The 13,243-nt window shown below is 36.4% G+C and overlaps 1 protein-coding gene across 1 annotated transcript in view; it reads left to right on the top strand.

Annotated features, from left to right (window-relative positions):
* The window catches only part of SUFU (SUFU negative regulator of hedgehog signaling), a 79,289-nt gene that overhangs the window by 38,538 nt on the left and 27,508 nt on the right, over window positions 1-13,243 (top strand). The window contains exons 4-8 of the mRNA XM_032225280.1: window positions 1,881-2,023; window positions 3,119-3,204; window positions 5,091-5,163; window positions 6,573-6,729; window positions 8,235-8,346. Coding sequence (XP_032081171.1) covers window positions 1,881-2,023; window positions 3,119-3,204; window positions 5,091-5,163; window positions 6,573-6,729; window positions 8,235-8,346 — 571 coding nt within the window. The remainder of the gene's footprint in view (window positions 1-1,880; window positions 2,024-3,118; window positions 3,205-5,090; window positions 5,164-6,572; window positions 6,730-8,234; window positions 8,347-13,243) is intronic.

Below are 13,243 nucleotides of genomic sequence, written 5' to 3'. Positions count from 1 at the left end.
GTCTTTACATGCTTTTGAAATCTGAATGTTTCAATTGATTTTCCATACAAGTCTGTTGAAATGTGAAATATTTCTTGCTTGGGTTACACTTTATTTCCTGCACCTAATCCTTTGGCCAAATTGCTGTAGCTTCATGGTGGTCAAAAAACCAGGTTTCCCTCGAAGGCTGTGATGGTTTCCAATGAAAATATTGTTTTTTTCCTGATCTTCCAGCAAGATATTTCTAAAGTGGATTTGGAGACTAAAAGTTATGCTTCTTCCAGCCACCAGAGCCTAGCTCTAATAAATGCCCTACCCCTGATCAGTAGAATCTTGTTTTCCTGTAGTCATGGGATTAATGGGACATGTTTCATCTAAGCAAGATTTTCCATAATCAGATTCTCTATAGATCTAAAGATTCCCTATGGATTAATTAGGATAATAGTGGGAGATTGTTGGAAATGCATATGGTTTTAAAACTTCTTTGCTTCATTCTTTTGTGCAAACAGATAAACAACACAAAATAATGGCATATCAAAATCTGAGTTTTTGATAACACCATTAAGACAGCCCTGTAAGCTAGCAGCCAACTATGAATGATCATAATACATAGATTTTAACTTTACTGGGATATGTTAAGCATTTTTATTTTGATTAGTTTGTAGAAAAATAAATAAAGTAGAAGTAAATTTTTGACAAAATATTTGGGTCCCTACATTGGGATTTTGTTTTTTTGCCAGGGTCTGAACAATTTATCAAGGTCTTATGTACGTATTTATTTATTTATATACTTGTTTACCTACTTACTGTCTTTATTATATTTATAAATAACTCAAAGCAGCAAACATACCTAATACTTCTTCCTTCTGCTATTTTTACACAACAACCCTGTGAGGTGAGTTGGTTTGACAGAGAATGACTGGCCCAAGGTCACCCATGGCAGAGTTTGAACGCCTGGTGTCCTGATTTCTAGCCTGGTGCCTTACTGTTTTTCTTATAACTTTATAATCCACGTTGATTCTTTCTAATGAAAAGTTGCAAAATAAAAATAAAAATTTTGTTATATTTTCCAGTTTACTGGAATTTTGGGTTCCTGGCATGGTTGGAAGGGCCAACATTTTATGTAGAAAAATTTGTGGAATCCAATCCAGAACAGTATTATTAGAGACAAACTATTCTTCTGTACCAGCTTGCTAAGTAGAATGAATTTTAAAGAGAAAAGACTTGTTAAAAAAAAAATCAAGGGGTAATTTTTTTTGCCTTCTAATCAGGGGTGCCCAGATGGATGTGTCAAACCATCAAGATGGCAATCACAGTAAATGTGAATGAAACCTCACACGTTTATATGTACAGGTAGTCCTCGATTTACAACAGTTCATTTAGTGACCGTTCAAAGTTACAATGGCACTGAAAAAAAGTGACATAGCTGTTTTTCACACTTACAGCCATTGCACCATCCCCATGGTCACATGATCAAAACTCAGATGCTTGGCAACTGGTTCATATTTATGATGGTTGCAATTTCCTGCAGTCATGTGATCCCCTTTTGCAACCTTCGGACGAGCAAAATCAATGGGGAAGACAGATTCACTTAACAACCCTGTTATTAATTTAACAACTGTAGTGATTCATTTAACAATTGTGACAAGAAAGAGCATAACATGGGATAAAACTCACTTAGAAAATGTTTCATTTAGCAACACAAATTTTGGGCTCAGTTGTGGTCGTAAGTCGAGGACTACATGTAGATGTAATCCATTTCACTTTTTAAAAAATTGTCTTCATTATTATACATAAGAACAATAGAAAATAAATGGGTAACGTTTCATTGTGATGATTGTTTTGACCATTTATTGATTATTCCAGGTTTTTATGAAATTTGCCTTCATTTTCCTCAACAGAAAATACATTCTGTAGTGGTGACCATGTATCATGGCATAGTCCATTGGACAACAGTGAGTCTAGAATCCAACATATGCTCCTGACTGAAGATCCACAAATGCAGCCAGTTCAGACACCATTTGGAATTGTAACATTTCTCCAGGTATGTGTTCTCTAGCAGCCAGTATTCTTATAATTGTCTATAAGAAATAATATTTTATTTTTCCAGATAAACAATTAATAGAATAGAATGGAATAGAACAGAACAGAACAGAACAGAACAGAACAGAACAGAATAGAATTCTTTATTGGCCAAGTGTGATTGGACACACAAGGAATTTGTCTTTGGTGCATATGCTCTCAGTGTATATAAAAAGACAAGATACATTCCTGATTTATCCAACATTTCATATTTTTAGATATTAAAAAGACATTATATACCATTTCCCATTAAAAACCATGTAAGTAATTTTGGTCAAGGCTAAAATACAAATACTTCCCATGATAATTGTGGTAGTCTTTCAGTCACTTTAGTTCATTTTCATCAGACTTCAGTTTCTTTCTTTTGTACATCTAATATACAGGTAGTTCTTACAACCACAATTGGGCCTGGAATCTTGCTTGTTGAGCAAAGCAGTTGTTAAGGGAGATGCTATGTGACCACTTTACTCAACAACTGCAACCCCCAGCGCTCTCATTGTGTTTATTAAGCACATCACCAGGGAGCCCCAGGTATAGTAGGCAGGGAGACGGCCCAGGTCTCTCATCATACCTGGGAATCCCAGGCCTTCTCCCCATCCCATCAGGGAAAATGATCATGGAAACACTGGATTTCCATTGCCATCCTGGAGAGATGGACCTCAGCTCTGATGAAAATGCTAGCAGATGCCAGCATTCTGATTCTTCCAGGGATGGGGAGAATGTTTCTCTTTCCCTCCACACTGAAGCCTCTCTGAGCTTTCCAAGGGGAGGGAAAGGCTCAAAACACTCATGTTTCACTAACATTTTCCCTTCCTCTCCAGAGCCATCTCTGAGCCATCTGTTAGTGTGGGGGAGGCTAGTGAACACTCTGAAAGGCTACAGTTGATCTTAGCCAAAAGGCATTCACTAGATTTTAGGTTCCTTCTTCCAGTGTACAGGACTCCCCCCCACCCTTTTCTCTTTCGTTTAAATTTGTGCTGCATCATGTTAGTTTTTCCAATGTATTTTCTTGTTAAGTATAAAAAGATCTTGTCATTATTTTATTTTATTGTTCTAGATTGTTGGAGTATGTACAGAAGAGCTTCATGCAGCACAGCAGTGGAATGGGCAGGGTATATTAGAATTGCTTCGGACTGTTCCTGTGTAAGTAGAGCATTTCCACCTGATTTGGAAGTCATATCAGCAATTAAAAGATAATGTCTGATTAAGATAAATTCAGCCACTTCCAAATGCCACACTTGAAATAATCTTTTTAAAAACCTGTATACTTACTGTATATACTCGAGTATAAGCCTAGTTTTTCAGCCCACTTTTTGGGCTGAAAAAAGCCACTTCGGCTTATACTCGAGTCAGTGAAAAATTTGCCTGAAATGGAGGAGAAAAAGGGGCGTGGCCATGCCGCTGGGTGACACTCGTGAATGGCCCAGTGCCCCTGTGAGTTTCCCCTCCCTCTGTGTCAGTTTGCCGCGCAGCGCGCACCGCACCATCCCCCCTCCTCACGTTCTAATGTAATGCAGGGCTGTCTTACGATTCCCCTTCCTCCCCCTCCTGCCGCTCTGCAACGATGTCCCACCTCCTCCTTGTTATGGCAAGCAGCCACATAGCGATGTCCCACCTCCTCTGGTACAGTGATCCAATGATAGGAATCACTGTGCCGTGTGTCATAGGAGGCGGGACATCGCTCCCGCGGCTGCACGGGACATCATCATCACAGCGGGACATCAGCATCATGAGGTGAGTGAAGTATTTCATTGAATACACCGCTAGTTTACTGTTTTTCTTTGAAATAAATATTCAAAAATATTATTGGTATCTATTTTTATTTTTGAAATTTACCGGTAGCTGCTGCATTTCCCACCCTAGGCTTATACTCGAGTCAATAACTTTTCCAGTTTTTTGTGGTAAAATTAGGTGCCTCGGCTTATATTCGGGTCGGCCTATACTCGAGTATATACGGTAAATAGAAGAGGGTATCTCCCCCCACCCCATCTAATTTCACAGTACAACTTGAAATTGAAATTTATTTGGTTAGTTATGGCATCACCATAGCACACAAACCAATTAAAGCCCTCCAAAGCATCCTAAATAAACCAAAAGACCCAGCAGGCTCAGAAGTAAAAGGAGTCATTATAATATACAGTGTAAGGGCTATAACAGTCACTATGTAGGACAAACAGGCAGAAGACTAGCAGAACGCATCCATGAACACCAATTAACAGTCAGACGATAGGATGAAAACTCCTTTATTTCATAACACATGGACAGACTAAATCATAGTTGCAGCTGGAAAACAGACCATCCTAGACCAAGCCAAGTCCAAAAATGCTAGAGAATTCCTGGAAGAATCGCACTCAAACAAATCAGCCACCAACCAGCATATAGAGAGAAATAACATCTATATACCATTCAAAAGAGAATCAAAAAGCCAAAAAGGGGAACAAAAACCCCAAACACCTCCTCACCAGCAATCAACACCCAGATAAGTGAAGATTAACACCAAGATTAATAGTAGACCAACAATCGAGAAATAAATACCTCAGTCAAGAAACTACCAGGTCAGACAAGCAAGCTAACAGTAAACAACAGCCTAATCAAGGAATCACCAAGGTCTTCTCACCAACACCAGATCACAGAACAAGCCTCTAATATATAAAATGAAATCAATCCACATTTCCTTCTTGCACTGATGATCTTACCTAATTCGGTAATTAAATGTCTGCAAGAAAACAACCAAACTCAAAGAGTAACAGGGACCCCAAACTTCAACCCTGAGCTACAAAAGACTGTCTTCGATTTGTTAGTTTATGTAACATGGGGAAAATAAATATCTTCACAGTGAAGGTATTTTAGGTACCATATTCCCTTAGGATTGTGATACCTAAAAATTATGTACATTCATACAAATTTGATAGCCTGCAAAGAGAATCTGAGAAGGCATTTTGTGATCTGAGAAATAAAGATGCACAATAAACCCTAAAATTCTGGGGATAGTTACAGTTAACTATTGTTCTTTTTTTGTACATCTATAGAGCAGGAGGTCCATGGTTAATCACAGATATGCGACGTGGGGAAACAATATTCGAAATAGATCCACATCTGCAAGTATGCATTTTAATTATTTAGTTTATTGAAATTTTATGACGAGTGGACACAATTGCATTTATAACCCAAAACAATTCTCTCCTTGTATTTGATTGTTCTCAGAAAAAATAGTCAATTATTTTGTTACTTTGCTATCAGTTTTTGACTTGTGAGTCTTCATGCTCCCAATCCTTGGAACCATGGCCAATAAATGGCTCTGTTCAGATTAGTTTCACTGTTGCTACTGAACTGGGTCACAGACATCATTTCCTTCCTTCCTTCCTTCCTTCCTTCCTTCCTTCCTTCCTTCCTTCCTTCCTTCCTTCACATTTGTAAAACTGCACAACTCCAAAATGACTGGACGGCATATAGTAAAAATAAAATAACAACAACCACAACAAAAACAACATTAATGTGCAGTTTTTCTGATACCTTGTGTGCTTGGGGGAAGTTGAGGGATTGAGAAAGGCATATGTTCATTGCCTTGTTTTGCAGAAACCAATATGATTTATGATAACTATAAGGATTTCAAAAGCTTCAAAAAACTATATGTAACCCTTCACTCCTGGGTTGGAAATAGAAAACATGCTAAAACTGATCTTTACAACCACTGACAGTATTGGAATATTAGATGTGAAACTGTCATCTCAGAGTGAAGTCTTCCTTCAGTATTACCAAACATCATAGTTGATGGATATGTAGTTTCTGACAGTTTCTTCAGTGATATTCTCAAGCAGACCAGGTTGTACGTATGTTTGTTTCCATGTGAAAAGGAAAATTGAATCACTTTTTTTTCTTCTGTTTTCATATCAAACTCCTCCAGTTTACTGCTCCTTATTTTAAAAGCCAAGATTTAGTTTAACAGCATCATCTGGTGGTGAATGTTAGTACTGAAAACAAATTGTTTTCTTCATCTGTTGAACTGATAGTTTCAATGAGATGCAGGAATATCTCTTTCTGCTATTGATTTTGGAAGTGAAGCATGCTGGGAGAATTAATAGTTGGAATTCATTAAATCTTATTTTTGATTCAATGCTATACTTTTGTGAAATGTAGTTTTAAATTAAATGCTGTGACTCGGGACACCAAATGATAACTGGCAACTGAGACATTCTGCCATCTCTTGGTGATAAGAGCACAGGCTTCATGCACAACTACAGAAGTTCAGTGCCTCCAGATAGGGCTGGAAAAAAAGTCCCATGAAGCAGTGTGACTTTACACTGGGCGGAGCGACAGTATGTTCTGAGTTTTAAGCCCATTGTATTCATTGACATTGATTTGCGGCTGACTTTTGTGTCTTTAGAGCAATGAAAAATGAGTACTGCAGCTTTTAATTTCTCAGACACTGAGCATTAATAAAATATATGTAATAGATCCTGTAATGACAGAACTATGTTCTCAAATGTGTGTTTGTTTGGGATCCTTTTAAGCAGGACCGAGTTGATAAAGGTATTGAAACAGATGGCTCAAATCTAAGCGGTGTGAGTGCAAAATGTGCCTGGGATGACCTTAGCCGGCCACCAGAGGACGATGAAGACAGCAGAAGTATCTGCATTGGTACGCATCCTCGACGATTGTCTGGAAAAGGTAAGCTAGGTCTAATAGTTAAGGCACCAGGCTAAAAAGCAAGGGTCTGTGAGTTCAAGACCCTCCTTGGCCATGAAAGTTAGCTTTGGGTAGTCAGTGTCTCTTGGCCCAACCCATCTTACAGGATTGTGCAAGATGTATGTATATATGTTTGTTCCTGGCCCTCTTACAGAGTAATATGACTACTATACCAATAAACCTAGCAAATAGTTGATGTCAATTTCTAAAAGTTAAAATATTTACTTCCCATTTAAGTGAAAATAGAAGACAGGCACTTTCCAAATATATTCAGACCTTGTGCATAAGAGGATTTTAAAAAATTATTTAAATAATCTGTATTATAGCTAGGCAACCATTTCCAATGCAAGAATACATTAAGTTCCAAGTTAGGTCTTTGTCAGTACTGTGAAAATGAGTCTTTTTCCAGATACACGTTTGTGCAAATATGTTCACAGACAAGCCTCCACCCTTACACACACACATATACAATCTCATGGAAATATGCATGATTTGAAACTCACTATCTCCCAATTTACTCTGAAGAATATCTACAATGATCTCTTCCCCTGACTCTTACTGAGTATTTATGCAGAGGTTCCCTATATACCCTTTCTTTAGCAGCCAAAATGGAGCTTTTGATAGGCAGTTGCTTCCCTCCAGGTGAAGGAGACAAACTCTGTTTGAACCAGTTTCATTTTGAACCCTTTTGCTGAGAGGAGGGGCAAGCATCTGGTTGGAGTCATAGCAATTTATGAGGCAGGCTGGGGATCACAAAGCCACCTTGTCAACTCTGGGTTTTTCTATTGCCATGACTTCAGTGTGCCTACGCAGATAGAATGACATAGAACTAAACATTAGGAAGCCTGTAAGTGGTAGCTGGTAACAAACGATGTAAGATCATTTTCAGGATAGTGCACACTCTCAGTCAAAAAGGGAGGTAACTCTTGAAAACAACATGGCAGTTACTGATGCAGGACAAATTCACAGAAATTTTCTTCCCTTTACTCTCATTGCAGCATCTCCTGAAATGTCATTCTGTAATTGAAGACGTCTTTTATTTGCAGAAAGACAATTCTGATTCTAAACTATTTAGAAACTAGTTAAAGGGTGTTATATTTTACAAGCATAGCTTTTAGCACTGAAAAATTTGTGTAGTAATACCTGCGACTTTGTGTTAACTTTATATAACATTTTCCCAATGACAGGAAAAGGGATGAAGCCAGAGGATCAACATTGCTATTATATTCTATAATTCTTCATTCAGTGTATTGTGACTAATGTTTTCCAAAAATCATAACGTGAAATATTACTCAACCCTTAAGTTTTTTCAGTGTTGTTTCTATTAAATGGAAACATATCATAGCTGCCAGTTTGCTGCAAGAAACTATGGTTTTTGATATACAGATGGGAAAAAAGTATATGATATTTGTTTTGGTATTCCAATTACTGTTTGAAAGATCACCTCATCTACATTTAACTCTATTTTTAAATTTCTGAATTTTCAGACACAGAACAAATTCGAGAAACTCTACGAAGGGGACTAGAGATTAACAGCAAGCCAATTTTGCCACCAATTAATACTCAGAGGCAGAATGGATTGAACAGTGACCGAGCACCGTAAGTTTAGTCTTTTTAGATGAATCTTGAAGTGAGAAAGAATGAGTTGTTCTCATTTTTCTTGCGATAATAATGGGAGGAAAGGCTATTTTTGTATATAATATAATCTTTATAATATATTATAGTTATATTATAAAATAATATGTTAATATAATGTTGGTATTATACTTCAAATATATTTTATTTAACTATGTATTTGCAACATTTTATACTGCTTTTAATTTAGAAACTCAAGTTTAGAAACTACCAATGTGGTATTTGATATATAGTATATAAAAATATGAAACAAAACAGTAAAAATGGCTTAAATAATCAAAGGAAAGCAAATGCCAAGTCATTTATAATTAGGGTGATAGAAAATAGTCAATGGAAAACCTGACTAAATAAAAAACATTTCAGTTTCTGCAAAAATACTTACGTTTGGGAATGATAATCTCTGCTTGATATTTATTGCACTGGTAAACATCATTAAATTAAAGTAGTATAAAGCAGAAATGACATTAGAAGTCATTTAATCTCTGCTCAATGCAGAACCTTAGAATATGGTTTTAAACGTTTGTTTGTATCTATGTACATACATACATACATACAGACAGACAGACGTTTTATGTGGTACAATGGGCAGCCAATACATTTTATAAATAAACAAATCAAACATCTTTAACCAATGATCCAGCTTCTTTTTCAATTTCACCAATGAAAGGGAACTCATCACTTGTAAATTGCTGCAACTTGTAAATTCAGGATGTTCTTCCTTGCATCTAGCCTGAACCTGATTACTTATAGCTTTTAGTATACTGATTCTGATCCTAACTTGGGACAAGGTGTTATAATATTTCAGCTATTTGAAGCATATCTTTATAAGAGAAAATGCTTGTTCTTTATACCACAGTTATGTGAATATTGGCAAGCCGCAGGATAGTTATTGGAACATCAAAATGAGAGTCAAACCCTGCCTAAAAGCTCAGAATCTAAAGGTCAGAAGAAAGAGAAAGTGAATGAAAGGCTAAGCCATCTCACATTCTAACATAAATGTGTTGACCAAGTTACTGTATAGTATGAATTTGAGAATGTTCATGTTATTAAACATTAGACTAGCAAAATAAAAAAGTTAAACTATGTACCAGTTGGAGCATATTTATTCATATCAATTGCTGAGGTAAATCATATATGTAATTAATTTACACATATTACTAGCAATATGTGATATTTAAGAAATAATTTTCATTTGGGTCATGTTACTTGGTCTTTTGGGTATTTGATTATAAACCTTTCTGTGTATTTGTGTATGTGTGTAAAGAAAAAACGTTTTATTTTTATTTCTCAGTTTCAAATGTTCCTTCGCCCTCTGTAGAATATGAATAATAGCATATTATTGTTCATAAGTAAACAAAGGTTCATGTTTTCAAGTAAACTCTGAAATACGCACTAACAGAGTTTTTTATCTGTATCCTGAGTTGGCTGTTTGTCTTATTAGCATTACATTAGATTCTGCACATTAGTTTTTATAACACTGATTATTAGTGTCCAAGGATTGCAGCCAAATCTTACAAAAAAAGAGGAAGCATTGGCACCAGAAGAACTTCCAGGTTGATAGAACTAGAAAATATCTAGACAATCTTTTCTCTCCTCTCCACCCTCCCTGCCATATTAGTTCTGTAGGATCTAAGGTATGTGCTCCCAGAGGTCACATAGAGTAAACCGGTGGTGTGTAGAATATGATGGCTGGGCTAATAGGAATAGATTGTTCTCCTTGGAAGAAGAGCTGGCTGGAACCTTATATAGTAAAAAGCTATTTTAAAATGGAGGGTATGCTGTAATGTAACTTTAGCATTTTATATCTCTTCTGTAACTTCATATTTCTAACTTTAATTATTGGTTCTCTGTTATAAAAGTATAAAAATACCATAAATATTATATTTTTTGTCCAAATTGCCTGGTTAAAGTGTATACAGCAAAGGGAGTAAGGTAAAGGTAAAGATTCCCCTTGCACATATGTGCTAGTCATTCCTGACTCTAGGGGGCAGTGCTCATCTCCGTTTCAAAGCTGAAAAGCCAGCACTGTCCGAAGACGTCTCCGTGGTCATGTGGCTGGCATGACTAAGCCCCGAAGCACATGGAACACTGTTACCTTCCCATCAAAGGTGGTCCCTATTTTTCTACTTGCATTTTTTATGTGTATTCGAACTGCTAGATTGGCAGAAGCTGGGACAAGTAACGGGAGCTCACCCTGTTATGCAGCGTTAGGGATTCGAACCACCAAACTGCCAACCTTTCTGATTGACAAGTTCAGCATCTTAGCCACTGAGCCACCACGTCCCTTTACAAAGGAAGTAGTTAAATGCAAATGCAGCATTGCAAATATATCATTTTTTCGCATTACCCAATCAATGCTGAACTTTGGTATCAGAGTTTTCTTAAGAAAAAATATTAATTGTCTGTTAAAATATAGCACAGTAAGTCATAGAGATGCTTGCATTAAGTAACTTTAATTTACTAACTTTTAATTAAGTACTAGGTAGGCAGTGGAACATTGTATTTGTGCACAAGTCCACTTCTCTGTCGCTGAATCAAATACCCCAGACAATAGATCTTATAAAAATAGTCAGCATTTAAGGATAACTACTCTAGTTTGTTATTTTATTAGCAAGCTTTAATCTGTTAATCAGTGCCTATCATGGCAAATCTTAGTTTCTCCTTTACTTGGACTATAAGCAATTATTGAAACTTTGGTCTCTCAGATTCTTAGAATCTCAGAAAAAGTGTAGGATAGTTAAACTGTGTAGTAAGCAATTGTTTTTTTTTCCTGGAGAATTTATATTGACTGCCTTCAAATGACATGGTTTATATGATCTGTCTCTAATATTGCAGAAGAATCAAAGATGATTGCAAATTTGTTTATGTGACTATCACTTCTGTTGCTTTCTTAGCAACAGTAGAGCTGTGGTTTTCCAGCAGATTATTATCTGCTACCCAAATCCAGATCTGAAGTTTAATACAGCGGCAGCTAACAGCAGTACGGCTAACAGTGTTGTTGTTCATCTTAATTCACAAGATGTAGAAATCAATTCAGGCTCTTAGTAAGAACAGAAAATGAAGGAAGAAATAGTTGAAAGTCAGCAAAAGTCACCTTGGTAACTGCTGCATTATACTCATTTAAAATGAAGAGACTTCAAACATTGACTACAAAAGAATTTAATCATCTAAAGAATTAATCTGACAACTGCCCACACTTACACCTCCCACAATCCTTCAATCACTCAGAATGAGCTTTAATCTCAGATTCCCTTCCAGTTCCATAAAATGTTAGATATGCAGTCTCATGCTGGGGCATTTCCGGCATATTCCTCTCATTTAAATGCACCCTCTCTTTCCTAATACAGAAGTCATGGCTCTTGTCAGGTTTTATTCATTTCTTTCTTGATGTAAGCTGAGAATCCATGAATTATTTGTGTTGGTTGAGTGGAGAATTTTATGTGGCAGTTTTAAAAATATATTAGTTAATGACCACCTGAAAAAAAAATCTGTTAAATAGATCTGATTAAGAGTACTTTATGTATGTAAGAATAAATGAAGGTAAGAGATGATGACCATAAAAAGGAAAATAACACAAATAAATATAAATAAAACTGAAAACACCAGATATAAAACCTGTATTAAGCTCCTGCTTTCAAAGCTGCATTTGCAGAGAAAAAAGCTGTAGTAATAACTTCTTTGGCTCCCCCTGATTTTCCTTAAAGTGTTAGAAATTCCATCACCCCCTCATCTAGGTTGTCTTCTTCCCCAGGATCATGCATGGTTTTCATTCAAGCTGAAAGAATGAATACTTGATTCTTTATTCAGCTTAGTGTAGGTTATTGAAAATCTTATATGTGGGTGGCCCTGCCAATACCCTTCATTCTTAAAAGCTGGCAAGGCAAAGAGAAGGCCTTCATTTCAGATACAAAGAAAATGGAAAATGGAAAAAACCCCTATAAACAGAAAACTCCTGATGTCAGCTGCTAGCTCTAACAGGTTTTAATGAAAAATGGATTTTAGGGAAGCTTGGCCAAAGACCATTATCTGGTCAAGAGGTAAAATTCAATAGAATGTGGTCAAGTAAAGAAATTAGGCAGAATAACATTCAAAGTAAAGTGGAAGCAAAACACTGAATTGGAAACAAAGGTATAATAATAGATTCATTTATTTTTAAAGCTAGAATTACTTTGTTTGCTGATACAAACATCCCAACTTAAGCCAGTAGTTTGTTCGGCAGAAATTAAGAATATTGGGATATAAGTATAGCAATATATCATGATGAAATATGTGACAAAACATAATGATTCAATACTGGCTCCTGAAATTACAAACAATGTTTTATACCGTACTTGGTGTACGCTCAGTGCTAAAGATATTTTGTAGAGTCGGACATACCAAGCTTTTGTTCATAACCTTATTTCTAGGCAAGATTTGTTCTGAATGTGGAATTTGTTGGTCTGGCAGAAACCAGTCCTGAGCAAGATAATTTACCATGATCAAAAAACCATAACCACTTAACCATATTTAGATGATTAAGGGCCTGGAAGCTAAAACACATAGTATAAAGATCAGTGGCTGGAATTGGGTATATCTAATTTGATGAAAAGAATGACTAGAGGAGACATGATAGCAGTGTTCCAATATCACAGGGGCTGCCACAAAGAAGAAGGAATCAAGCTATTCTCCAAAGCACCTGAGGGAAGGACAGGAAGCAATGGGTGGAAACTATTCAAGGAGAGAAGCAACCTAGAACTAAGGAGAAATTTCCTGTCAGCTAAAACAATCAGTGGAACAACTTGACTCCAGAAGTTGTGAATGCTTCAACACTGGAAGATTTTAAGAACAGTTTGGATAATCATTTGTCTGAAGTGGTGTAGAG

Source organism: Thamnophis elegans, chromosome 10 (assembly GCF_009769535.1).
Source record: "Thamnophis elegans isolate rThaEle1 chromosome 10, rThaEle1.pri, whole genome shotgun sequence".
Lineage (NCBI taxonomy): Eukaryota > Metazoa > Chordata > Lepidosauria > Squamata > Colubridae > Thamnophis > Thamnophis elegans.
Note: the sequence above shows the minus strand (reverse complement) of the source record. Positions and strands in the feature narration are given on the sequence as shown.